The sequence below is a fragment of the Telopea speciosissima genome, chromosome 5, assembly GCF_018873765.1.
Source record: "Telopea speciosissima isolate NSW1024214 ecotype Mountain lineage chromosome 5, Tspe_v1, whole genome shotgun sequence".
NCBI classification, from domain to species: Eukaryota; Viridiplantae; Streptophyta; class Magnoliopsida; order Proteales; family Proteaceae; genus Telopea; species Telopea speciosissima.
The window spans coordinates 59,329,872-59,356,204 of NC_057920.1; the positions used below are offsets into that span (position 1 = coordinate 59,329,872).

At 41.7% G+C, this 26,333-nt stretch overlaps 1 protein-coding gene across 2 annotated transcripts in view; it reads left to right on the forward strand.

Moving 5' to 3' along the window:
* LOC122662330 (kinesin-like protein KIN-4C) overlaps positions 1-26,333 on the forward strand; it is a 56,176-nt gene that overhangs the window by 672 nt on the left and 29,171 nt on the right. For both annotated transcript variants that reach the window (XM_043857926.1, XM_043857928.1), the window contains exons 3-16: positions 126-272; positions 397-549; positions 639-889; positions 2,933-3,114; positions 3,211-3,335; positions 4,554-4,590; positions 4,702-4,793; positions 4,871-4,987; positions 10,475-10,588; positions 10,934-11,020; positions 11,107-11,305; positions 14,658-14,758; positions 26,013-26,111; positions 26,192-26,305. In XM_043857926.1, coding sequence (XP_043713861.1) covers positions 126-272; positions 397-549; positions 639-889; positions 2,933-3,114; positions 3,211-3,335; positions 4,554-4,590; positions 4,702-4,793; positions 4,871-4,987; positions 10,475-10,588; positions 10,934-11,020; positions 11,107-11,305; positions 14,658-14,758; positions 26,013-26,111; positions 26,192-26,305 — 1,818 coding nt within the window. The remainder of the gene's footprint in view (positions 1-125; positions 273-396; positions 550-638; positions 890-2,932; positions 3,115-3,210; positions 3,336-4,553; positions 4,591-4,701; positions 4,794-4,870; positions 4,988-10,474; positions 10,589-10,933; positions 11,021-11,106; positions 11,306-14,657; positions 14,759-26,012; positions 26,112-26,191; positions 26,306-26,333) is intronic.

Sequence of the window (26,333 nt, forward strand, 5' to 3'; positions counted from 1 at the left end):
CTTTAGTGGTGAGAGGTAGTTAAAATATTTGCTTGATCTGAATTTTGCAAGGTATAAAGGTAATTCAAAATGTTTACTTGATTTTCTCACTTTTTGTTTGGTGGTTGCTATGTGCCTATGCACAGGTGCAAATTGGATCTCATGCATTCACGTTCGATCATGTCTATGGGAGTATGGGTTCTTCTTCCTCTGCAATTTTTGATGAATGTGTTGCGCCACTGGTAGATGCATTCTTCCATGGCTATAATGCCACGGTTCTTGCCTATGGCCAGGTGTCATATCGCCATTATTCTTTTTCTCTCACGGTTTCTGTTCTTCTTTACTTATTAGTTTAGTTGATTTAATATATATATATATATTTTTTTCTTTCTTTTTTTTGTTTTCTTGTCAATGCAGACTGGTTCAGGGAAGACTTACACAATGGGCACCAATTACTCTGGGGAAGCAACTGGTGGTGGGATTATACCAAAAGTTATGGAAACTATATTCGCAAGGGTAGAGGCAATGAAAGAACCTACAGAGTTTCTAATTAGAGTGTCATTTATCGAGGTTAGATAATGTCCACCTTCTGATTAGGTTGGAAGGTTGCCAAATTTCAGTTCTTGCAGATACTTATTTGCAATAATGTTGATTTGCAGATTTTCAAAGAAGAAGTATTTGATTTGCTCGATCCAAGTTCAGTGTCATATTCAAAAGGTGAAGGGGCTTCTCTAGTAAAACCTGCAGCTGCAAGACTCCCCATTCAAATTAGAGAGACTGCAAATGGAGGGATAACACTTTCTGGTGTTATTGAAGCAGAAGTGAGAACTAAGGAAGAAATGGCATCATATCTGTCCCGAGGTTCTCTGTCTCGTGCTACAGGAAGCACAAATATGAACAGCCAGTCAAGGTTGGAATTTTGTATATAGTACTGAATTATATTGGAGATTTATCACTACTGCTATTCTATTTATTTTTCTCTTCATTATATTTATATAAATCTCACTTCCTGATTATCCCTTTCATTACATTTGATCCTTCTTAAGATTTTCCTTTTTTAAATTTGATACAAATATAGAGACAATTAGGAATCTAGAACTTGTTTCTTCTTAAGCTCACTTCCCAGTTATCCCTTTTTCATGACATTTGCTCCTTCTTAAGATATTCCTTTATTGCTTCTTAAGAACCTTTTCCTTTTTTAAATTTGATATAAATATAGAGCAACTTAGGAATCTAGAACTTGTTTCTTCTTGTTTTGTATGACCTTGATGGGTGTTGGCATGGACCCAAGACCTTTTGTTGTTGGTCCCCTGGTCACACAATGTGTTTGACAATTCTGTATTTCTGATTAGGTTCAAAACTACTAAATTCATAACTAACAACAACTACTCAGCCTTATCCCAACTAAGTAAAAAAAAATTAAAATTGGTATACCCTGTTAATATGTATGTGCATTTAACTGTTTATGAGGCTCTAGAAATATTACATTGTATTATACCCAAGAAAGGAAAAAGAAACAATCTGCAAAAGGAAACATTATTATGAATTAAAAAAAAAATGAAAGAACTCTTGAATATCTAGTTAGGTGATTTTGTCATGATTATTTAGTTAATAATTATTGTAACCTAATTAGACCAAGAATCTGGTTCTTGGCAGATGGTAAAGTTAACTCTAGAATACCTATAAAAAAAAGTTCTGTAGAACGAAGAGAAATTGAAAAATTAAGAGACTATTTGAAGGTAGAAGCTTGCTTGATCCACTTGAAAGTGGGGCAGGAAAAGGGTAAAGTAAATGATTACTTTAACTAAGCAGCATTAGCTGGTCCAACAATTTGTTCCCAATAAAAATATGTATTCTCCCACACCAAGGAGAACCTAAAATAGAAGAAATTTCCTAACAAGTAAAGAATAGTGAAATATTAAATTAAGTACATGAGAGAAATTGGAACATCAATTCTCAATGAGAGGAAATGGAAAATCGATTCTTTATGCATGCCTTAATGAGTAGGAAGTAAACAAAATGGTTGAGTAGAGTTTTGAATTTCTGACATAAATTTGTAAAAACAAAAAAGTTGCTGCTGACCTTAATTCCTTTATTCTACTAATATAATTTGGAAATATAAGGAAAGGGACTTTCAATTTCTGAAAATCTAGGTTTCTGAAAGGAAACTTGGGAAAAAACTCCTTTAAGTGCCAATTTAGAAAAATGAAGACTCAACAAAGAGCGTCCTAGTGCACGAGGCTCCCGCTACTGCAGGGCCTGGGAGGAGCAAAATAGAGATTCAACAATTTTAAAAATAAAAGATATTAGATATTACTGCTCCAGTTTGGTGAACATTTATTGAACAATTAGCTCCATGGTTCCGTCTATTATGTGCTTTATGATATGATTCACATTACAAATATCGATAAATGTTCTAGCTTGACTTTTAGTGTAATGTCTCGTTCTTTTTGGCTTGGGAGGAACTGGCCTCAAGTTCATATTTGCAGGTGAAAGGCTGCACATCCCTAAATGCGATTTTTCAAGTTCCAAGCTGGAGTTGTTGATCCTCGACTTCCTTTCCTATGATCTGATCACAACAACTTTAGCCGACTCTTGAAAATTTAATGCGTATAACTTAATTTGAAAGTTTTCTTAATTTTGACTGGTTTAATTAGTAGTTGATTTAAACTAGTGGTTCCTACTGATAAATCCCATAAAGACTGTAGTTATGTTGAGTCATTATTCATTAGAGTAATGAACGAAAAGGGGGGAATTATGGAAGCCACAAGCCTCATCATTTCCATTTTAACTTATTCATTCTGTCATTAGCTTGCAAGTTATGTTGTTCTTTCACGATTTCGTGATGAATCATTAGTTTAGTTTTCTCGATATTTTCCTATTAGAATTCATCAATACATGTCATTGCACACTAATCTACTTAATTTGGATTTTAATGTGGTTTTTGTTGTAGTCGTTCACATGCAATCTTTATAATATGCATGGAGCAAAAGAAAAACACACGATGCACTGGTACATCAGTAATCGATAATGATGCTAGTGATGATATCTTATGTGCGAAGCTTCATTTAGTGGATCTTGCTGGGTCTGAACGTGCAAAACGAACAGGAGCAGATGGGTTGCGTCTCAAAGAAGGTGTTCTTAAATTAGAGGAGTAGATCATTTTATCAATCAATATCTTGTCTGCTGAATAGTGTTACTGATGGATAACACTTTATATTTGGAATTCAGGGATCCATATTAACAAAGGTTTGCTGTCTCTTGGCAATGTAATAAGTGCCCTGGGTGATGAAAAGAAGAGAAAGGAGGGAGGACATGTTCCTTACCGCGATAGCAAGTTAACACGCTTGTTGCAGGCAAGGAAACTACTTCTGTTTTCATATATTTATCTTTCTATATATTAACTTAGATTGTTTGGGGGAACAATCACCTTCTGGCTCAAGTTGGTGCCTCTTGGGATCAAGGTTTGAAAACTCGTTTCGTTTCGCCATTTCGGTCAGACCGAGATGAACGAAATACCAAAATTTTGCTGAAACAGTGTATTTTTTCCCCTGAGCTGCACTTGGCCCTTTCCGGGGGGGGGGGGGCGCAAATGGTCGAAATGACTGAATGAGCGAAACATCGAAACGACATAACCGAAATGATTGAAATTTCGACGAAACAATGCATTTTTTAGACCGAAATAAAGAAATATAGTAACAAAATGACAGGGCGAAACAGTGCTTATTTTGTTATTTTTTATCTTGTTTCGTATCGAACATGTCGAAACCACCGAAATATTCGAAATTTCGCCGAGTTTTCAAACTATGCTTGGGATATTTTTTTGGAGATCCAACTTGTTCTTTTCCCTAGTTTTCGTCATTGTTAACTTGTGACAATTATAAGCAGTTGAAAATTATTAACTCATTTGAATCAGATTGTTCTGATAGGAACTCATGTGAGTGATGAAAATAGAAGCAATCGTTACAAAATTGACGAAAATGTGTCTGTTTTTAGTTGATTAGTGCATCTCGAGATTAGTTGCATGGTGCACAAAAAATTAGGGTTTAATCATTATGCCAGTCCTTAATCTTCTATTAGATTTTATTCCGATAATGGAAAATATCTAAAGAAACAATTGTTCTACACTATAATTTTTTGATTGAAAGTTCGAAAGTACATAAGTTAGGCACAGCATCAAGCCTTCAAAAATGGGTTGATTCGTCATATTATTTTTACCATGTTAAGTGAATAAACATACCCTGCCAATTAAATGTTAAGGGAAGCATGTTTTCCTTGAGATAAATAAACAATTATGAAAATTGACTAATCGGTGTGTTCTATAATCTATGTATTTTTTTCTGAATTGTTGGGACCTGTAACTTAATGGTTATCTAAGAACTGGATTGTTATATTGGTTGTGATTGATTTCTTTTGAATTGATTTGTAATTGATTATCCATCTGTCATTTGGCAATTCACATATTGAGTATTTCCAATGTGGAACGTGATATAGCAAATTTTGAGGTAATTTCACTTTACTAAAGATGTAAATGGACTAGTTTTGGTATTGACAGATGGTTTTTGATTTTGTAGGACTCTCTTGGTGGAAACAGCAAAACAGTTATGATTGGTTAGTTGCTTCTAATGATATGTACTACTCTTTATTTTTTTTCTTATAGTCATCCTTATTTAGAATTTGCTGCCATTTGTTCTTGATTGTTTTCTTGTATTTCAATTATAGCTTGTGTGAGTCCTGCTGACACAAATGCTGAGGAAACATTAAACACTCTAAAATATGCCAATCGGGCTCGCAATATTCAGAACAAAGCAATTGTGAGTTTGCTTTTTAATTGAAAATTCCCCCATCTGCTCCATTTACTATTGAGTCCTAATTGCTCTTATTTATGTAGATAAATCGTGACCCAGTGGCAGCTCAGATGCAAAGAATGCGGAGCCAAATTGAACAGTTACAATCTGAGCTTCTTTATTTCCGTGGTGAAGGTGGTGCACCTTTTGAGGAACTGCAGGTACAAAACTGTTAGATATATGGCCAGAATACCGTGGGGGTATTCTGGACCTCTTTTCTTTGTTATTTTATTAGTTTTGTATTATGTGGTTTAGTCCCACATTGCTACCATACAGATGTTTACTGTTTTATTACTCTTATAAATAAAGGGTGCTTGGGATGAATAGATCATCCAAGCTTTCCCTAATTTTAAATCTGTCCACATGGTATCAGAGCAGATTTCGAGTTAGGGACAAAACCCCTCCTTCGAATTTCAGTTTTCTTCTCCCTCTCTCTTTCGATCTTCTTCTCTTCTAGTTCTCTCTTTCTTCTCCCTTGTTCTCCATTCCCATTATAGGGCAGCATCGATGAGGTGATCATACGATCCGATTGCTGCCCCCATTACCTCTTTTATGCACTATAATTCTGCTCGATAAGGACCTCGCCAAGCCCTTCGCGATATTGGATCTTCAGTTTTTTGGAGCTTGCTTCTACAACAACTACAAGGCATTAACTCCTTCCTTTGAAGACCACAAACTGCAGCAGGATTTCTTTTTATTGGTTCAGTTCTTATCTACAGATTTGAAGACCTCCTTAAGATCGATCCTACTATCACAGGTTTTTTGCAAAACCCCGACACCTATCGATCTTGGAGTTGTTGCAGCCAGTGTTCCGATTTTTCTGCAGGCTGTTTCTTCCAAGATAGAGGGTTAATTGACCTCAATTGAAGCCATTTTTCTGCAGAATTTTGGACTCCTTATTATCCTCATCGATTTCAGCAATTCAGGTTTTCTCAAAAAACCCCGCCATTATCGATATAGGACTCTTCACCGCTCTTGTCTCGATTTTTGGAGTTAGTTCAGCCTTCACTGAAGACATTATTGGACTTCTTTCTGGCAAGATGGGTGACTCTCTCGATTCTTGACTACTCGGATCAGCCACCTACCGATGGTCACCACAAGCCCGACTACCAGCCTTCACACCAAATCCTATTAAACTTGATGGCTCGAATTACCTTTTATGGTCCAGTCCGCCTCTTTTGCCATTGCTGGCCGTGGTCTCACCACCATATTAATGGCACTAGTGTTCAACCCATCGCCCCAGTGCCCCGCTCGGGAAGGTGGCTTGCTAATAATGGTGTTCTCATGTCCTACTTAATTGGTTCAATGACTACGATTTGCAAAGATAACTTTCTTCTTCTAGACACATGCCATTGATTTGGGCTGCTTGAAGGAAACCTCACGGCACTTGGCAATGATGCCCGTGTATATGAACTTAATGAGAAGGTCCTCCATACCACTCAAGGTGAACTTTCGGGGCCAAGTATTATGCTACTCTACGATGCATGGCGCAATTAGACCACTTCTCCGACTTCCACCCGCCTCTGATTCGATATTGCTTCCTATAAGAAGTGCGGACAAGATCGGGGTCTATGATTTTTTGGTGGCTTGAATGTGGAGTATGATCCAATTCGTGTTCAAGTGTTGGGCCATAAGCCTTTTCCCACACTCGAACAATCTTATGCATTGGTTTCATCTCGAGGAGAACCGTAGGGCTGCCATGTTGCACCCGCCTATTTCGATAGATCGCTCTCAAGGCCGCTGCCCCGACCCTTCTCGCACCTAGGCTTCGCTTGGTGATTCTACTACGGGATGTTGTTTGTGAGCACCGCCACAAACCCTATCACACCAAAGAGAAGGCCGAAACTTCATGCGAAACGGCTGATTTTGAAGCTAAACGGGCTGCCAAGACAAAGATAAAGACAAAGCACCAAGCCCATCGATCGAGATGCATTACAGCCCCTATTATCGATACTCGGTCTATCCCAGGATGATCTACTGTGCCCTCCTACGTATGCTCAGACTTCGCACGCCGCCTCTACTACACGCCCATCGCTAATTCTCGCCTCCTTCAGGTTCACACTTTGCCCGGTCAGTATTCCATTCAGTAGGTCATCAGTGCTTCCGCGGCTTCCCATCCTGGATCATAGATTCCGAGCCACGCGATCATACGACCGTTCCTCTAGTCTGCTTTACGGATATTCTCCCACTGGGAAAGATAAGGTCAAAGCGGCCGATGGGTCCTTTCTTCAATATCCGGAAAAGGACTCATCAATCGCACTTCCTCTCTTCCTCGTCTTCTTTTACATATTCCTAATTTTACTACTAACCTTCTTTCCATTAGTAGTATTACTCGTGATCTTAATCGAAGTCATTTTTTTCCATCTCATCATTGTGTTTCGAGGATCTGGACTCGGGAAGACGATTGGATTGGGTAAAGTGCATGGTGGCTTGACCGCTTGATGACGGTCGCTTCTCTCCACCACCATTGCCTTCTCCGTGCATCGAACTCCTTGGTCTCTTCGAACTTTACCAGTGGCACTCTCGGTTAGGTCACCCCCTTTAGGAATTTTAGCTCATTTATTTCCTAGTTTGGTCACCCTACATACTAAGGATGACTTTTTTTGTGAGGCTTGTGTTCGCCAACAGACACGTTCAACTTATCCTATTTCAAATAAAAGGAGTTCTTCTTGTTTTAATTTGGTACATTCGATGTTTGGGGCCCTAATGCAAGCCCTCTATTTCGTCGGTCATTTGGTTTGTCTCTTTTATTGATTGTCATTCTCGGAACACTTGGGTATATCTTTGCATACTAAAAATCAGGTTTTCTCATGTTTTCAGCATTTTCATAATATGATTCAAACTCGGTCCAAGCTACTCTCAAAATATTGAGAAGTGATAATGGAACCGAATTTCTTGAATCACGTTTCAAAAATATTTGGCGATCAGGCATTATTCACCAAACTAGTTGTGTTGATACCGCCCGAATGGTGTGGCGAGAAAGAAAAACCGCCATTTGTTGAAATGGCCGGGTTGATGTTTGCGAGGAATGTTCCTTCTCGATATTGGGGGATGCGGTTCTACCGCCGCCTATCTCATCAATAGGCTCCCTTCTCGGGTTCTTAATTCCCGTACCCTACGATATTTTCTTGGGCCATTCCTCCTTTATTGTCCCTCCCAAAGTATTTGGGTGTGTGTTATGCTAGGGATACTGAGATCTCCAGCAAGCTTGAACCTCGTGGGCTCCGTTGTATTTTCTTGGGTTATTCTCCAACCTGGAAAGGTTATAAGTGTTACCATCCCCCTTCCCGTCGTACCTTGGTAAGTATGGATGTTGTTTTCCATGAGACCCTTTCTTATTATTCTTCACCACCTCTTGAGGAAGAGTTCTAGTGAAGATGTGCCCTTTGAGATTCCTCCACTAGAGGTCCTCCTGCTTGCTGTCCGCCTCCTTGACGGCACCCACGGTGATGCCCAACCTCCTTTGGATGATGTCCAACCTCCTCCACTGTTCCTCCCTCACCTAATGGGAATCCTTTACGGGGGAGACCATAGAAAATAGTGTTGTTAATGTTCCTATTTGGGAGCCGACTCAACCCAGAGAACTATTGGTGAATTTCGTAAGAGAATTGACAATTCCAACATACTCACCTACACAAGGGGCGTAACCAACAGAGGCGTTGCAATCCACTTTAGCACCAATACCCATCCAATTGCGGCTCCATATCCGAGATCCTCCATCTCCTGGTAATCCCTCTTCTTCCGACCTACCTATTGCTCACCGCAAAGGTACTAGGACTTAGTACTTTACATCCCATATCTCGTGTTGTTTCTTATAGTTCTCTTTCTCCATCTTTTCGTGCTTTTGTATCTTCTCTTTCTTCTTTTCGATTCCTAAAACTTGGCAGAAGCATCTACAGATGGAAAGTGGAAGGCAAGAATGTTGGAAGAAATGAGAGCACTACATAAAAATAATACATGGGAGCTTGTGACTCTTCCTCCGGAAAGAAACCAGTTGGATGTAGATGGGTCTTCGTGGTCAAACGGAAGGTGATGGTTCGTGGATCGATATAAGGCACGTCTGGTTGCAAAGGGGTTCACTCAAACTTATGGAGTCGACTATCGGAGACCTTTGCACAGCCGGCGAAGCTCAACACTGTCCGGTGCTATTATCCCGTCTTGTAAATCTTGGGTGGGATCTTCAACAGTTAGATGTAAAGAATGCCTTCCTCCATGGGGAGCTTGAGGAGGAGGTATATATGGACATTCCACCAGGCTTCTCGATGACAGGACCAAGGGTAAGGTCTCAGATCAAGCGTGCACTTTATGGGCTGAAACATACCTAGGGCATGGTTTGGCGATTTCACAAGGTTATGATTTCAAGAGTTATAGGCGAGTAATGCTGATCACACTTTGTTTATCGACGAGTTGGTGACAAGGTAACTCTTCTCATAGTCTATGTGGATGATATTGTGTCATTGGTAATGATGGTGATGCTATCGAGGATTTAAGCTCCTCCTGGCCGTGAGTTTGAGGTCAAAGATCTTGGTCCTCTCAAATATTTTCTAGGGATAGAAGTTGCTCGCTCTTCAAAGGGCATCTTTCTTTCTCAAAGGAAATATGTCCTCGATCTATTGAAGCAGGCTGCTAGGTGTCATCCTTGGATACTCTATGGAAGCTACTACAAAACTTAGGAGAAAGAAGGTGAGCCTGTTGACAAGGGTGTTTATCGGTTAGGGCAAGTTAATCTACCTTTCTCACACACACCGACATTGCGATTCTGCGTGAGTTTGGTGAGCGATCCATGCATGATCCCTATTCCTCTCATATGGATGCGTCCGTAGTATTTTGAGGTATTTGAAGTCCGCTCCAGGAAAGGGAATCCTTCTATCTCCCACGGGTCACCTTAAGATTGACGCCTATCGATGCCGATTGGGCTGGTTCTCCGACAGGAAATCTATCTCTCGGTTCTTGTTCCTTTGTTGGTGGGAACCTTGTCACATGGCGTAGCAGAAGCTGAATGTTGTGGCGGTCCGATCTTGAAGCCGAGTTTCGTGCGATGGCCCAAGGAATTTGTGAACTTTTGTGGCTTAGAGGATTATTACAGGATATCGGTGTTGCTGTCCATCTTCCCATGATGCTTTATTGTGACAATAAAGCAGCCATTAGCATTGCTCATAACCCCGTCAGATGATCGTACTAAGCACGTGGAGGTTGACCGACATTTCATCAAGGAGAAGCTTGAGGCCGGCCTCATTTGTGTTCCTTTGTGAAGTCTATCGATCAACGGCTGATGTGTTCACTAAGGGACCGAGTAGCAAGCGTTTCATCCTATCTTAGTCAAGTTGGGCATGCATGATATATATGCTCCAACTTGAGGGGAGTGTTAGATATATGGCCGAATACCGTGGGGTATTCTGGACCTCTTTCTTTGTTATTTTATTAGTTTTGTATTATGTGGTTTAGTCCCACATTGCTACCATACTGATGTTTATCTTGTTTTATTACTCTTATAAATAAAGAGTGCTTGGGATGAATAGATCATCCAAGCTTTCCCTAATTTTAAATCTGTCCACAAAAACCCATGATAGGAAGTGTTGATAAGGAGTAAGGACCATTCTGTCGGATTTAATCATACTTATGTAATCATTTCCCCCACTGTTCCTCAGATTCTTAGGCACAAAATCTCGCTACTTGAAGCAAGCAATGCAGAGTTACAGCGAGAGCTTCAAGAACGACAAGTCACTTGTGACCGTCTTGCACAATGTTCTATTGATGCTCAGGTTCGTTTGTTTTATTTCAACAGTTGATCAATTGTTTCTTAAGCTTCATGAACAGCAAGATTCAATTTAATTTTTCCATTATTCCGCAATCTCTTGTTTACCTAGGTATTGCTAAAGAGGAAAAGAACTAATAATGGTAGTTTGTTTGACAAGAAGATAAATTTGATTCCTTCTGCAAGTGTTTTACCTAGCGAAGAGATTCTTGTGTTTATCTATTGTAATAACATTTGTGTCTCAGTTTTCTGTATTTGTGAGATACTCATGACACATTGGCAATGTTATGTTAATATGTGCTTATTCCTGTTGATTCAATTATGAGACTAATTGTACATGAATTGATCTTAGGTTGAAAAAGATGAATTGATTCTTAAAATTGAATCGGCTCGCAATGGAAAATCTTGGGATGATATTGACTCTGGTGATGTAAATAAGGTTTGTTGTTGGAAAATGTTCTTTCTTTGAATCCACTTCTATATTGGAACTTCTTGTTGGCAAAATATATAAACTTGTTTTTGCAGGAGTTTGGTTTAGTAAAGACATATGTGTCAAGAATTCAAGAGTTGGAAGGAGAACTTAGGCGGTTGCAGAGCTTGAGTAATTCCAATCGTGACAGCTTCATTGATTCCCTTGATCTGGAGGATGACGGGCTACGCTCGAAAAGCCCCTATCTCAATGACTTGCCATCTATTTGTGACGGCAAAGCCATCAGCATTTCTGGTAAGCTGCTGCTCCTGTATTGCTTTCCTGCATGGTTCTAAATCTCGGTTTCGCAATAAACCGATACGAAACCTTAAAGCGATACCGCTTTGTACCTGGTTACGACAGGATTTGGATCCTCTACGATGCAGCTGCCCGTCCTGCCTGTGCTGCACAGACACAGGGCTGCGTGCAAAGACTGCCTTACCCCTGCCCGAGCGCCTTGCCCGAGTGGGGGTAAGGCGGTCTTTGCGCTCGGCCCTGTGTCTGAGCAGCACAGGCCGGATGGGCAGCTGCGCCTTAGAGGATCTGGATCCGTTTCGACATGTTTCCGTCATATTTTGGTAATTTCGCGAGTTTTGACCTGAACCACTTATATAAATTCACTTATCCCCATCGAAACTTGTCGAAACTTGGTAGTTTCAACCTGAACCTGGTTGAACCACCTTATTTACGTCAAATATCATTTAAGTAAATGCTTTTCATTTACTTAAGACATTATTCATAAATAAGCAAATACCCCCCATTTGATTCCAATAAAAATAGTTAAAAACTCAAATTCCAAAAGAATAAAAAGTCAACCCCCCAATTCAAGAACACAAATTGGATTTTCGGTGATTTTTGGCGGTAGGTCAAATTTTTAACTTTCTAATGTTGGGTTTTTTCTCAAATCTGAAAATTCCATAAATCTTGTTATGATAAAACATAACAAAACCAAAACAGCGGCAAATTATCTTTTATTTTGATATCTAAAAAAAATATTTTTAGAGCGATTTTGACAGTGTTCATGCACACCAAATAAAGTTTGATCGAAACATAACTTCTTCAATATAAATTAGATTTAAGAAATCTTGGATTTATTTGACAGAAAGTTGAAAATTTTATCTACCGCTGAAAATCAAGTTTTTGTTCTTCAACCGGGGGGGGGGGTGGTTGACTTTTTATCCTTTTTGGAATTTGATTTTAACTATTTTTATTGGATTTAAATTAATAAAAGGGCGTACCCGGTGTATGAGGCTCCTGCCACTGCGGGTGCTGGGGAGGGTCATAATGTATGGAGCCTTACCTCTGCTTTCACAAAGAGGTTGTTTCCATACTCGAACCCGTGGCCCCTTGGTCACAATGGAGTTTTATGAATAATATCTTAAGTTACTTAAACGATATTTGGCATAAATAAGGGGTGATTCTGGTTCGATATTGTTAGAAGTTATCGATCAAGGGGTTCACAGTGCTATTCACGTAAACAGTGTCATGAACAGTATTCAAGGGTACTGTTCACGTGAACAATAATTTTATTATTTATGATGTATTTTCTTTTTGAAGTGTCGTGAACAGTATTCACAGGTACTGTTCATGAGAACAGTAACTCGTGAACAATAATTTATTATTTATGATGTATTTCCTTTTATGCCCTTAACATGGTTATGCCTTATTATATATTCAATGAAGTGGGAGTCTCAACATAAGGTTGTGACTCCCAAGGTTACAACCATCTCCTTTCTCTTCTCTTCTTCTCTTCTTCTCTCTTTTCTCCTTAATGTAGTCCGAGATAGGTAGGAGACCTACTAGGAGCCAGTTCAAAGAGGATCAGTAGAACTGCTGGTTCGATGGAGGCAGAATTGAGGTTTTTAGGTCAAAATTAGGGTTAAAGTTAGGCTTAGGTTAGGGTTGTCTTATATGGTAATGATAGGCAGGTGTAGGAAGTCTAATGGTATAGGTTTTATGATGTTTGAGTGAATGGAAGTTGGTCAGATGAGTTGGACAGCAAGATAAGGTTATTTGAGACAATTACTAATGGAGGTAGCAGAAGGGGATTCTAGGGTTTAGGGTGGTGGGGGTCTGATGAAACTTGGATCGAGTGGCAATAATGATGTAAGGGATGCATGCTGAAAGTTTAGTTTGAAATTGATGGACAGATTTGAAGTTATGGAGGTTTCCTAGTGGAAGTAGGAGAGAGGGGTAAAACTGTAATTTCAGACAAACGGCTGGGTGGATGGTGCTGAAATTTGAATAGAGTCTCTCTTAGGGTTTGAGGAAGATTCGATCAAATTTTAGCAGGTTCTAACGGTTAGATTTGGCTGGGCAGAATTCTCTCGAAAATCACCTTGCATGTGACCTTCTAGAAGGGAAGAAGCATAGTTGCAGGTTTTAGGTTTTTAATTGCTAGTTAGGTCTGAACAGGTTTTAGGTTGTTTTAGGTTCTGTAGAGAAGAGGGGGAATTAGGAAAGGGGGGCTGTAGGGTAGGCTGTAGAGGATTAGGAGAAGAAGGGTGATTGCTGAAACTGTAAAGTACTTACTTGAACACTGATCTTCAATGGTAGCAGCTTTGAAGATGAACAATGGGGTCTCCCGATCTTCACGATGCAAGGAGTCGATTGGAGATCCACCAATCCCTTCCACCTTGATAAACCCACAAGGATGCAACACTCTCAAGGAGCAACAGCAGCAACAAAGGCAGCAAGCATAAAGCCGAGTTTTTATTAATCAAATTCGTATTCAATGCTGGCCTCCCTTACAAATTTATAAAGAAGACTCAAAAATAGACTTAGATACTAAAAAGGAAAGGTCTAATCCAATCATTAACCTATTAGCTAACTTAAACTGACTAGGAAACTGAAATAGACTCAAAATAGAGTCCAAATCCAGCCTAACTTAACAACTAAAAGAAAAACTAATAAAATCACTTAAATTGAACCACTGGTTCAAACCAGCTTTGGACCGGTTCAATTTAAAACATTAAAAACATGAAAATAAACTAAGTATAGGGCTAATCCCGTATGCAACTCATGTACCCCATCTTTAGGCCTATAAAAGTGGCCTATTACATAAAAAACCCTTGGGATCAAAGGCCCAACATATATATATCCCAACCCTAGACTTATTTCTAAAGAAATAAGCCTATTTCGATGATGAATATGCTTCATTCCTTATTATTTACAGATATCATTTCCAAGAACAGTATACACTATCAAACTTTGGTCAAAACCACAAGTACCATTTTTTATTGTTCTTTATGCGAAGCGCATCGATTGGTTTCAAAATGTCAAAAATAGGCAGCACAGAAAAAATCAGGGCAAAAAACAATTTCTAGGCCTCGAAACCAAGGTTTCGAGTTGGCTTGGAGAAATATTGTTGAAACCTGGCATATCTTGGTTTTGGGGCTGGTCGAAACCGGCCTTGAAACCGAGATTTAGAACCTTTCTTCACGTACTTATCTGGAGGATGATGGATTACATGGATCATAGGAGATTGCTTGTAAATGACAGTTTGATTTTAGTTTACATGTTTATAGTTGAACAGTTGAAAGTTCTTATGCTTTTCATGTCTAATATTATGAATGTAATGTGTGTGGTCTTGCTTGTTATTATGTAGGTGAGATGGAAGAAGTTGAAAAGGAACTGGAACATTCTTCTCTTCAGGATAAATTGGATAAGGAGCTGAAGCAACTCGACCAACGGCTTGAACAAAAGGAGGTAGATTGTTGATTTTTTCCTTATCATCGGTCAATTGAATTTAAAATTTCTGTCTGGAAAAGATGCTTTCATTTTTGAATCCTTGTTGATTGATTTATTTTTTAGTTTAATCTTATTGGTTACTTAATACAAGGAATTTCTGTAATCTGATGTAATATTTGTGTGTGTTCGAACGGGGGTTAAAATTGCATGGCCAAGCAATCTATTTGCAATTTTATTCACTTATTTTCTTTCTATTGCTTAATTTCTTAGTGGTTGTATATCTTAGGTGTTCCCTGAGATTTGAATTTAGTTGCACAATTTTTTCCGTTGCACATAATATGAGACTCTTTTGTTTTTGCATTTCCTTTCATAATTGACACTGGGGGTATAAAAACCCTTTGCCTCCATGCACTGAAATAGAATCCTGATGCAAATCACGGTAAAGCTGTTAAGTATTTGACAATGCTGTTCCTTTCCGTGTCTCTCTTTCTAAGCAATAGTTCTACTTAGAGGGACTTACACACTTGTTTTCTTGATAGGTTTGGGCAAGGGATTAAGTATTCAAGTTTACATTTTTAAAAAAAAAAATTTTCAGGTATATTATGATCATTTGCAATACATACTCTTCAGCAGAGGAGCTATGTTTCCTAGATTTTCTGTTTATGCCTTTTGTTCATGTTAATTATTGTACTATGGGGAGTAACACGGTAGGGCGAGTTTCCCCTCATCATGATTTGGTGTTTACATTTCCTAGTGTGTCTAGGATTGTTTAGTTTTGGTCTTAGTCTTTAAGTTATTAATTGTATTTTGTTTCTGATTCCTTCTATAAGAAGTCCTCTACTTAGTAATTACCTGATTATAAATAAAGCCATTGGGGGTGGGGGGGACTGCTAGATCTATCTGCTATTGATCTCTAGACAGTCCCCTCTTCTCTCCCATCCCTTTTCCTCTCTTCTATTCACTGGTTTTACTATTCAGATACTGTTTCATGGTATTAGAGCAGTAAAATCAGTATACAGATCCTCCATTCAATCTCTGTTTTGAGAGTGTCTTAAAGGTTCAAGTTCTCTTTGATCGCAGCTTCCATGTTGCCTCTATTTGATTAAATCTGCTCTAGTTAATGATATCATGAAAGTAAACTAGGGCTTACTACTTTCTCTACTATATCTATATGGTGATTTTGAAGCACAACAATCAGAATTGATCTTCTTATGTCAGTGGTTTCAATTTTTTTTGGGAAATTTCTTCTCAAATTCAAGATTTAAAATTACTTTCTACTCAGCCATTTGATGTGCCCTATTTTTTGAAAACAGATAGCTGCATAAGAGGTACACTCGATCCAAAGCCTGGGTCCATTCTCTGTTTTGATTTCAATTAATTTGTATCTCCATAGCTGCTGGTGGATAATCTTGTTTTTTTGAACTTTTCTTTGATTTCTTGCTGCTGAAATTACCTGCAATCTACCCACTTGATTGAGACAAGGTTTTGGTGTTTTATTCCCCTCTTCAAGTGCTTTGTTCAATCTGACCTTTTGATTTCCTGGAATCTGAAATCACCCAAGATCTGGGTTTTCTTGTGATCTCTATCCCTGCTGGTTGTGATTCAAAACTGCTGCGACTTCTTTCTGGTTACAATCTTATATTGTTTTTGATCATCTTCTACTGATCAGTTGTTCTGATGGCTGATCCTAATCCACCTACGGACAATGTCCAAGTTCAGTTTACTACTATTAAACTCTCAGGTTCCAACTATCTTTTATGGGCCAGGCAGTGCAGGCATACATACATGCCCAAGGAAAGTTGAAGTATATTACTGATGATCCTCCTACTCCTGATCCGAAAGATATTTCTACGCTCACTGCTTATGATGAGTGGATGCTGAGAACTCTAATATCAAGATATGGTTAAGGAATAGTGTTGAACCTGCTATTGCATCCAATGTGATGTTTCACACCCTTGCCAAAGATGTCTAGGAGGATTTACGTGAAAGCTTCTCTCAAGAGAAGAATATCTCCCGCATGTACGATCTCTATAAGAATTTTTTTTTTTTTGAACCCGACTATTAATTGGGACCCGGGCCAGCCCCTAAGCTCTTATTGATTTCTAAAAAGAATGAAAGAATACAAGGGGGGGGACATTCCACCTTACCCCTCGCCCAAAAATCAGTGGAAAACTACACTAGCATGGGAGTTATAATCTGAGAACTGCCATGCCAGCCCTGTCATCCCGAATGATGCGTTGGAAGTCTCCCTGAGGCAGATTGTCCTGCTGAAAAGTGATGGAGGATGTTATGTCGCAGGCGTGGTTGGCCAGCCAATTGGCAGCCCTATTGCTCTCCCTAAAAGCAAAGCAGATACTCGGGCTGACCTTACCGATCAACTCCAGGGCTTCTTGGAACCAGTACCATCCCTTCTACAAATTACATCTCTTAAGTCCAGCCATGTTTACGGTTGTGACGGAGTCAGAGTTAACCACAACCCCAAATAGGCCCAAGTCACAGCATAGCTTTAGACAATCTCTCAAAGCACAAAGTTCAGCAATAGAGTTCGTGCAGGCACCGTAGAAGTTAGCGAAGGCTTTCAACACGCGACCCTCCCTGTCCCTTATAACTCCACCCCCTCCACCTAGACCTAGGTTTCCTCTACATGCACCGTCCACATTCATTTTGACCGACACAAACGGCGGGCACCACACAACCGGTAGGGGTCGAGAAGGCCTAGGATCAAGAGCTGAGATCCCCAGTACACGCAAAATCTGCCTACCTCTAACCGAGGACCCATTGCCAAGCTTGGGGGGCAACGGTAGGCAGGTGACCCAAACCTTAATGCACTCAATGATACCCATGGCCGATCGCATCCTTTCCCCATGCCTTCTGTTGCACCTCTCCTTCCACAGTTCCCAAACAATCAGAGAAGGTAAGAACCCAGCAATGAAGTCACTTAGGTTCTTGCGGCTTGCAGACTCATGCCAAAGCAGTAGGCGGCTTCTGACATCCTGTGCATGGACCTTTGCTACATCAAAGATCCCCGAAAAGAAACTCCACACCTTTGCGGCCGTCCCACTAGACACAAGGCAGTGATTTGTGGATTCACTCCTTGGCCTCCCACAGCAGTTGCACTTTGATACTAGGCGGATACCAATCGCCATCAAATTATCATCAGTAGGAATCAACCCATTAAAGAGTTGCCATGAGAAGACCGCAATCTTCGTAGGCAGGGTTTGATTCCAAATCCATCTAGCGTAGGGAGCCACTGGCGAGGGCCACCGCACCACATTCCAAACGGACTTCATTGAGAACCGACCAGCACTAGAGGGGGTCCGAACCAGCCGGTCCTCATCGGGAGAGAGAGTGAAATTACCCGCAAGAATACCCTGCCTTACTCCGTCCGAGTCAATTTGTAGCAATTTATTCAAATCCCATGAGCCATTCACCCCTAGAACATCCTTCACACAGAGCGCAGTGTCAGCCTATAGGGCATTGTCCTTATAATCAATCAAACGCCCCGTCCCTGACCAGTCATCCAGCCAGAAGAGAACATCACCTGATCAAAGCAACCACCTTGAATTGGCCAGAAGGACCTCCTTACATGCCAAAGCATTTCGCCAAGATTTAGAGGCCACACCATTAGGCAACGCCCATAGTTGTCACGGTGTCACGGCGATCCAAGTTGATGGAGGGGTGTCACGTCGATATATCGACATGTCGCCCGCAATGGCGTTGCCATGGCGAGCATGTCGACCATGTTTTATTTTTTATTTTCTCTATTTTTAATGTTTTAATAGATGTATACTCAAGCCATGTTTTATTTTTTCTCTATTGTTTCTCAAGTTTTAAGAAGAAAATTCAGAAATCGAAGAAGAAATCAAAGAGGGAAACAAGAAATCGAAAGAAATCGAAGAGGGATAGTAGAAATCGAAGAGGGAAAGAAGACAGGAAGAAGAGATCGAAGAGGGAAAGAAGAAATCGAAAGAAATCGAAGAGGGAAAGAAGAAATCGAAGACAGGAAGAAGAAATCGAAGAGGGTAAGAGAGACAGGAAGAAGAAATCAAAGAGGGACGCCATGGCGTAGGTCGCCATGTAACCTTCTCCAGCGCCAGGAAGCCATGGCGGCGCCATGACAACTATGGCAACGCCAAAGCTAGATGGCAGTTTTTTAACAACTTAGCCTTGAAAAAGTCACTCCAAAGGGAGTGATCAGACATAACCCTCCAAAGGCCTTTTAGCCTTAGAGAAAGGCCCACCTCCTCTAACAGCCTGACCCCTAAGTCACCCCCTCTAGCGGCCTACAAACCTTACGCCAGCTCACCCAGTGCCTTCGCTTGCCCCACTCCGATCTGCTCCAGAGGAAGTCAGCCAAAATTCCATAGATCTGACGTAAGACAGCCTAGGGAGGCTCCAGAGTGGCAAGCACATGTATAAGGATTGAAGCCAAAACATGCCTTAACAGGATATTGCGACCCCCTGACGACAACAACTTACCCTGCCAACCCGCCACCTTATTCCTTAATTTGCCAACCAGGTCATCAAAGAAACAAATTTTCAGCCGCCCCGTGTGGAGAGATGCCCCCAAGTAGGTAAGAGGAAGGTACCTCCTCGTGAAGCTAGTAACCGCTCCCACCATACAAGCCCTAGCCCCTAAGACTTTGTCACCCAACACAAAACAACTCTTCTGCTTGTTAACCAGTTGCCCTGAGAAGCCTTCATATTTGCCAATGAAACCCAGAATCTGTTTCAAAGACCGTTTCAACCCCTTGGTAAAAGTGATGGTGTCATCCGCGAATAAACAATGAGAAATGCCAGGGCACCCCCGAGGGAGACTAAAGTAGACTGCACGCCCTTCAAAGAAAAGGTTCTCGATGCCTCTGCTAAGGACCTCTTCAGCCAAAATAAAAAGAGCTGGAGACAAGGGGTCCCCTTGGCGTACACCCCTAGTCGACTTGAAATAACCAGACGCAGCACCCCCCATCACAATAGAGAACCAATAATTCTCCACGGTTTTCCTGATTAGGCTTATCCATGCGTCACCAAAGCCAAAGCGGGGAAAGCACCATATAAAGAAAATTCCACTCCAGACGGTCATATGCCTTAGCCATGTCCAGTTTGAGAACGACGTTGCTACCCCGAGCCTTTTTGTTCAGTTCCTACGTGACCTCTTGGGTGATGGAGATGTTGTCATAGATGCACCTGCCCTGCACAAAGGCTCCTTGCTCTTCCACTACTAAGGAAGGGAGTAAGCCAGCCAGCTTGGATACAATGATCTTGGCAATAATCTTGTAAGAGAAGTTACAAAGACTAATAGGATGAAGATTAGACATTACCTCCGGGCTGCCCTTCTTAGGAATGAGTACGAGGTTAGCAGAAGTATAGCTCCTTGGCAGCGTCCCCCCTTCAAAGAAGTCCCGCACTGCAGCCCAAACATCATGACAGACCACGTCCCAGCAGGCCGTGAAAAAATATCCAGAGAAGCCATATGGGCCTGGGGCACTGTCGCAGCAGAGCGAAAACACAGTCGTCTTCACCTCCTCCATGAAGGGCGAAGCTAGTAAGACCATGTTATCCCCTTCCGTCACCACCTGGGGGATAACAGCAAGTAACCCCTCATCCACCACACAACCTTGAGAAGAGAAAACTCCTGTAAAGTGGTCCACCGCTACCGCCTACACCCCCTCTTGACTTGAGACCCAACTGCCATCATTAGAACGAATCTTGAGGATCTCCCCTCGCCGCCCACGGGCATTGGCCATAGAGTGGAAAAACTTGGTGTTCCTATCCCCTTCCTTCAACCAAGAGATTCTGGATTTTTGTTTTCAGAAGATCTCCTCCTGCAATAACATCCACTCCAATACTTTTTTGGCCTCTTCCAGAGTCTCCACAGCCTGAGTGTCTGCAGTCTGGTTCGCAACCACTTCCGCTCTACTTACCGCATCCTCTGCATCCCTGACCTTCTGGTGGATATTGCCAAAGATCTCCTTATTCCATGCACGAAGGGATGCACAAAGGCGTTTCAGCTTTAAGAACAAAATCACAAGGGGGAGCCCACAACAGGAGCTTCCCATTGACTCTTCACAAACTCCTGGAAATTAGGATGGTGTAGCCACATTTGTTGAAGCTTGAAACTAGAGCGGGGGTGACTCTGAGTGTCAGAGCAGGAGAGCCACAAGGGTGCATGATCAGAACAAACGCGGCCTAGGTGGGTCACCTCACACCTTGTAAAAGCCGCCAGCCACTTCGTCGAGACCAGAAATCGATCCGGCCTAGCCAGGACCCTCCCGGAACCACTCTGGTTATTGGACCGTGTAAAGACATTGCCCACGTAACCTGCATCTATGAGCCCAGTATTACTGTCAAAGTCACCAAACTCATCCATCGACATCGAGCAGGCAAGCCTCAAGCTGATCTTGTCCCTTAGCAACAGAACGACATTAAAATCGCCATCAACTGCCCAGGGAAGGCTGGAGGTGACAGTAATTTGAGAAAGAGCCTCCCACATATCCCTCCTTTCCACCACCGATCACAAACCATGGACAAAAGTATTATGGCATCGAGCGTAGCTAGCCACCAGATACTCCAGAGTAACAAATTGGCGGTTCTCCGCCACCACTTGCACCTGCGTCCCTGCCCTCCAAAAAATCCATATTCACTTTGAAGTCCACAGCGAGTCCAGACCCACCCTCCTCAATATCAGGCGTGCCTTTGACTACTGCGCCTTAGGTTCCGCGATAGCGACAATATCGGCTTTATGCTGATGAATAAGTATCGTCCGGCGCCTAGAAGTAGGCTTGTTCCCAACCCCTCTGGCATTTCAAAAAATGCCATTCATGAGGAGGTTGCAGCAGGCGAGCCAATCGGTCCTATAGACTTAGTAATGTGCCGCAGATTTCCACCCTGCGCCAGACGAGTGCCCTTCTTCTTTTTTGTTTTTTTGTGCCCCATGAAGTCCCACCGAGCACTCTTTGACAACCGAGCACTATTAGGCAATTTTATTTTGTAGACCAAAGAGTTTCTGACAATGGCAGGCCTAGAAACATCCACCTTCGAAGGGGGGTCCAAGGGTGTACCGTGGTCCCCTCTCCTAACCTCCCAAGAGTTCTGTGTACTTTTCCCCCATGTGAAGCTTAGAAGGCTTGAAGGTCCTCCAAGAAGGCTGCACGATCCATCGGTACAGGCTGGACTTTATCTATCTAGCAATCATCCTTGCAACTGGGCCGGCAAGAGCTATTCTCAAAATAAGGCGTTGGACAGGGCTCCATAGACCAAGCACGGACATCTACACGAGCACCCCCTCTTCTCTCAACCCCATCATGCGCCCTGCTAAAAGCCAGACCCATCTGAGACGGTATGGCTCTCGATTGTTCCTCCCAACCAAGCTCCACAGGTTTCTCGACTTCAGAGACGACCAACACTGATACCTCCATTGTGTTTGCTGGCTCTAAAATCTCTCCCTCCTCCACTGCTGGACCTGCGTCAAGCCCCTGCTCACGAAAGCCTACAAGCTCAGCCAACGGGGCAGCCACACCTGGAATTGTGATCTCGGCGGCCTGGTTCGAGTAGCAGCCACCCCCCGGTTTACAATTCTCCAGCGCCCTCCTCTCCTGCTGTCAGTTGCGGAGTCCCTGTGGCACAAAGCACCCCCATCGAAGTAGCAGCAGGCCTCGAGGGGCCCTTCCCCGACGGAATAAACATCCCCAGCTCAGTGCGGTTCGCAACCTTACCCCTGGCAGCAATACCCTTGTCAAGTGCAGTACCCTGCAACCCCTCGGCTAAACCTTGTTGGGGAAGACCCAAGCCCTTGGTGGGCACCTTCAAAGCCTTCTTGCAAGCCTCCTTGGTGTGGCCAATCTTCGAGCAGAAGGGACAATACGACGGAAGTCGTTTGTAAACCACTTTCTGATGCAAACAGTCAGAGCCACACCTAATCCAAATTTGCGAAGGGAGAGGGTCTCGCAAATCAATCTCTACACAAAACCGAGCTGCTACCGTAAGCGTGCAGTTCGTAGTCGCACTATCCACTTTCAGAATCTTCCAAATGGAGCCAGCAATGGAGACCAAGAAATTTCCCTGGAAGAAATTGACTGGTAAGCCTGGCAGAGAAACCCATACCAGAGCAAAGGGTGACTCCCACCTCGGGACGAAATCCGATGTCCATTTCATGAAGCGTAGAAGGTGGCCCTGGATATGGACCTGTTCTTTCATCTAGGTTTTCGCAAAATCAGCCTGACTCGAGAACCTTAGCAGGACATGCCTTTGGTCCAACAAGGACACCACCACCTCACCCTGCAGGTAGAACAGCTTTTGAAGAGAATCCTTGATCAAGAAGAGAGAGGGATGATTGTAGCTACATTTGGCAATCAGAGAGGAAGAGAAAGCCTGCTCAGAACGAGCTACCTCTTCCGTGGAGAAGAAGACTGCTGGAACACCAAAGTAAGTCGAAGGTTTTTTGACCTCCACAGAAACCGGCGACGGAGCCAACAAACGAGAGATTGCCGCTGCAAAAGTTGCAGGCCGCAACAACACTGGGACCCCCCAAGGCCAGGATCAGGAGGGCAATCCTCTTGAGAAGGAGGAGCCGCCATACCCTTGCAGCCAAGCCACGAGGAAAACTCCCGAAACTTATCCTGCACCATCAGCACTTAACCTACACCTCTTCCACCCTTACGATCTCTATAAGAAACTGTTCAACTTCAAACAAGGAGATAAGATTTTGAATGAATACAATTCCTGTTTTACCCCCTACTCAATTTGATCTTGGTGCTGAGGCCTCCCTCGACTAACCAGTTGCTGTTCGTAAAGATACTCGCTCTTATGCTCAGAAAACATAGAAATCTATAACTGTGTATCCCATTGAGCATTTTGTACATGGTTTGAGGTATCAGTATCGTATCACCTGTATCGGACGATACGTACCAGTTTTGCTAGTCACCGATACCGATACCGTATCAGTAGCACAATATGGACAAGGGGTAAAAGTGCAAAAAAAATTATTTTTAAGGGAGAATCAGGGGCAAAGTTGTCCAATACAGCCGATCCAGACTGATACCGTATTGGTATCGTATTGGTTTTGCAAGTTACCATTACTTGTTCCGATACTGTGCACTAAAACCATGATTTTGTATCTATTTTTATCTTCCTTCTCCATTTCTTACCTTGCTTCTTCCTTATCTACTAACTTTGTCCAAAAACCCATCATGAGGCTTTCTCTCATCTTGGCTGGAAAGCAGCTATGGGACGGAGATGGATGCTTTGTTATCTCGACAGACATGGACTCTAGTAGAACAAACTCTTGGTAAGGAACTTGTTAAGTGTCGTTGGGTTTACACTATCAAGTACAGTCCTGATGGCTTTGTTGAACGCCTTAAGATGTGGTTGGTTGCTAAAGGATATACTCAGACTTATGCCGTTGATTATTTTGGAGCCTTCTTGCCTGTTGCCCATCTCTGGCTGTCAACTTAGATGGGCCCTTGTATCAAATGGGAATTAAAAATGCTTTTCTATATGGTGATCTTCAAGAAGAGGTCTCTATGGAGCAACCTCCGGGGTATGTTGCTTAGGGGGAGAATTCAACCAAAGTGTGCAAACTTCATAAAGCCATCTATGGGTGAAACATTCTCCATGAGTATGGTTTGATAAATTCAGCTCCATCTTTACTCACTGTGGGTTCTCACAGTGTTATTCTTACCATTCAGTCCTTTTTCGCCATCAGAATTCAAAATTTGTTGCATTGGTTGCCTATGTGGAAGATATTATTGTATCTGGAAACGCTGCATTTGGTATTGCCCAAGTTAAATCCTATCCTCATCAACATTTTTAAGATGAAAGACCTAAGTTCTGTTCAGTATTTTCTAGGTATTGAGGTTCTGCGGAGCAAGAAAGGAATTAGTCTATCACAAAGAAAATATGTGTTAGACCTTCTATCTAAGGCTAGTATGCTTGGTTCTAAACCGGTTTATACTCCCATGAATCCTCATCAAAAGTTTAGTTCCAATGAGAGTGAAGATTTTGAAGATATACACGGTACACTGGTATAGAAGATTGGTTGGAAAACTTATTTACCTAACTGTTACTCGACCAGATATATCTTTTGCCATTGGGGTCATCAGTCAATTCATGTAATCTCCAAAGAAGATTTATTGGGATGCGGCTTGCTGTATATTACGAGATCTAAAAGGGGCTCCAGGTAAGGGGCTCATTTATCGTCCCCATTGAAATATTGATCTGGCAGGGTTCTCTCATGCTGATTAAGCTGGTGCTGATAGTGATAGTTGGTCTACCATTGGTTATTGCACTTTTGTTGGTGGTAATTTAGTCACTTGGAGAAGCAAGAAGCAAACTACTGTGGCTAGGTCTAGTGCTGAGGCTGAATATTGAGTTATGATCTATACCATAGCTGAGTTAATGTGGGTGAAATTCATTGCTTCAAGAGTTGGGATTTCCAGCTACTCAACCTATGAAGATGTTTTGTGATAATTAAGCTGCTATTTATATTGCAAGCAATCCAATGTTTCATGAGAGGACCAAACACATCGAAGTTGATTGTCATTTTATGAGAGATGCTATTATGAAAAAGTTGATTACTACTCCGTTTGTTTCATCTGTTAACTCGGTGATATGTTTACCAAACCACTGTTTGGTCTTACTTTCAGACAATGTTGTTCCAAGCTGGGCATGGGTGATTTGTATGCTCCAGCTTGAGGGGGAGTGTTAATTATTGTACTGTGGTGTACAATCTCTTGTAACACAATAGGGGGAGTTTCCCCTCTATTGTGACTTGGTGTTTAAGTTTCCTAGTGTGTCTAGGATTGCAAAGGGAAATTAATTGGCCATGTAATATGTTTCTATCTATATAAAAGGCCTCGCTGATATCAGAGTGGGGAAAAGTTGCTGTGGCCACTCAGAATCTCCAGAGTTGTGGTGGCAGGAAAAATTTCCATTAACAACTACTATTTACTGTATGCCATAAATGGATACTAGCTGTGTAGACTGTGCTGAGCGTCTCAATATTACAAATCTCCTTTCAAATATAATTGTTTCTTTGTTAATAAGATAAGTTTAAATGTGTGTAAACTTTTGGATGCTTTTTTTTTTTTGTTATATAGAAATAGTAGCCTGAGCTTTCTCGTCATCATAAGCAGCAAACAATGTTATTGAAAAGGACCATCAACATATGAATCTAGATTATTTTTGGTTCCCTGCTTACCACTTGCTTACTTTGTTCAGACATTCTCCGTTATTGAGGCTCATTCCATCATGTTCTAATTTGTTTCATTTATTGAAGGCTGAAATGAAACGATTTGGGACGGTTGATACATCAGTGCTCAAGCATCAGTATGAGAAGAAAGTCCAGGAGTTAGAGCAAGAAAAGAGAGCTTTGCTGGTAATTTATTCTGATGCTTATTGTGGCATTTGAGCACTCTTACAATTTTTGTTTTCCTAACCTTGTTTGCTGTTTGGTAGAATGAGATTGAGGATCTACGGTCCAACCTTGTGAATATATCTTCTGCTTCTGATGATGGAGCTCAAAAGTTAAAGCAAGAATATCTTAAAAAATTAAACCTCCTTGAAACCCAGGTTAGTCCCGTACTCTGGTGTTCTTTCT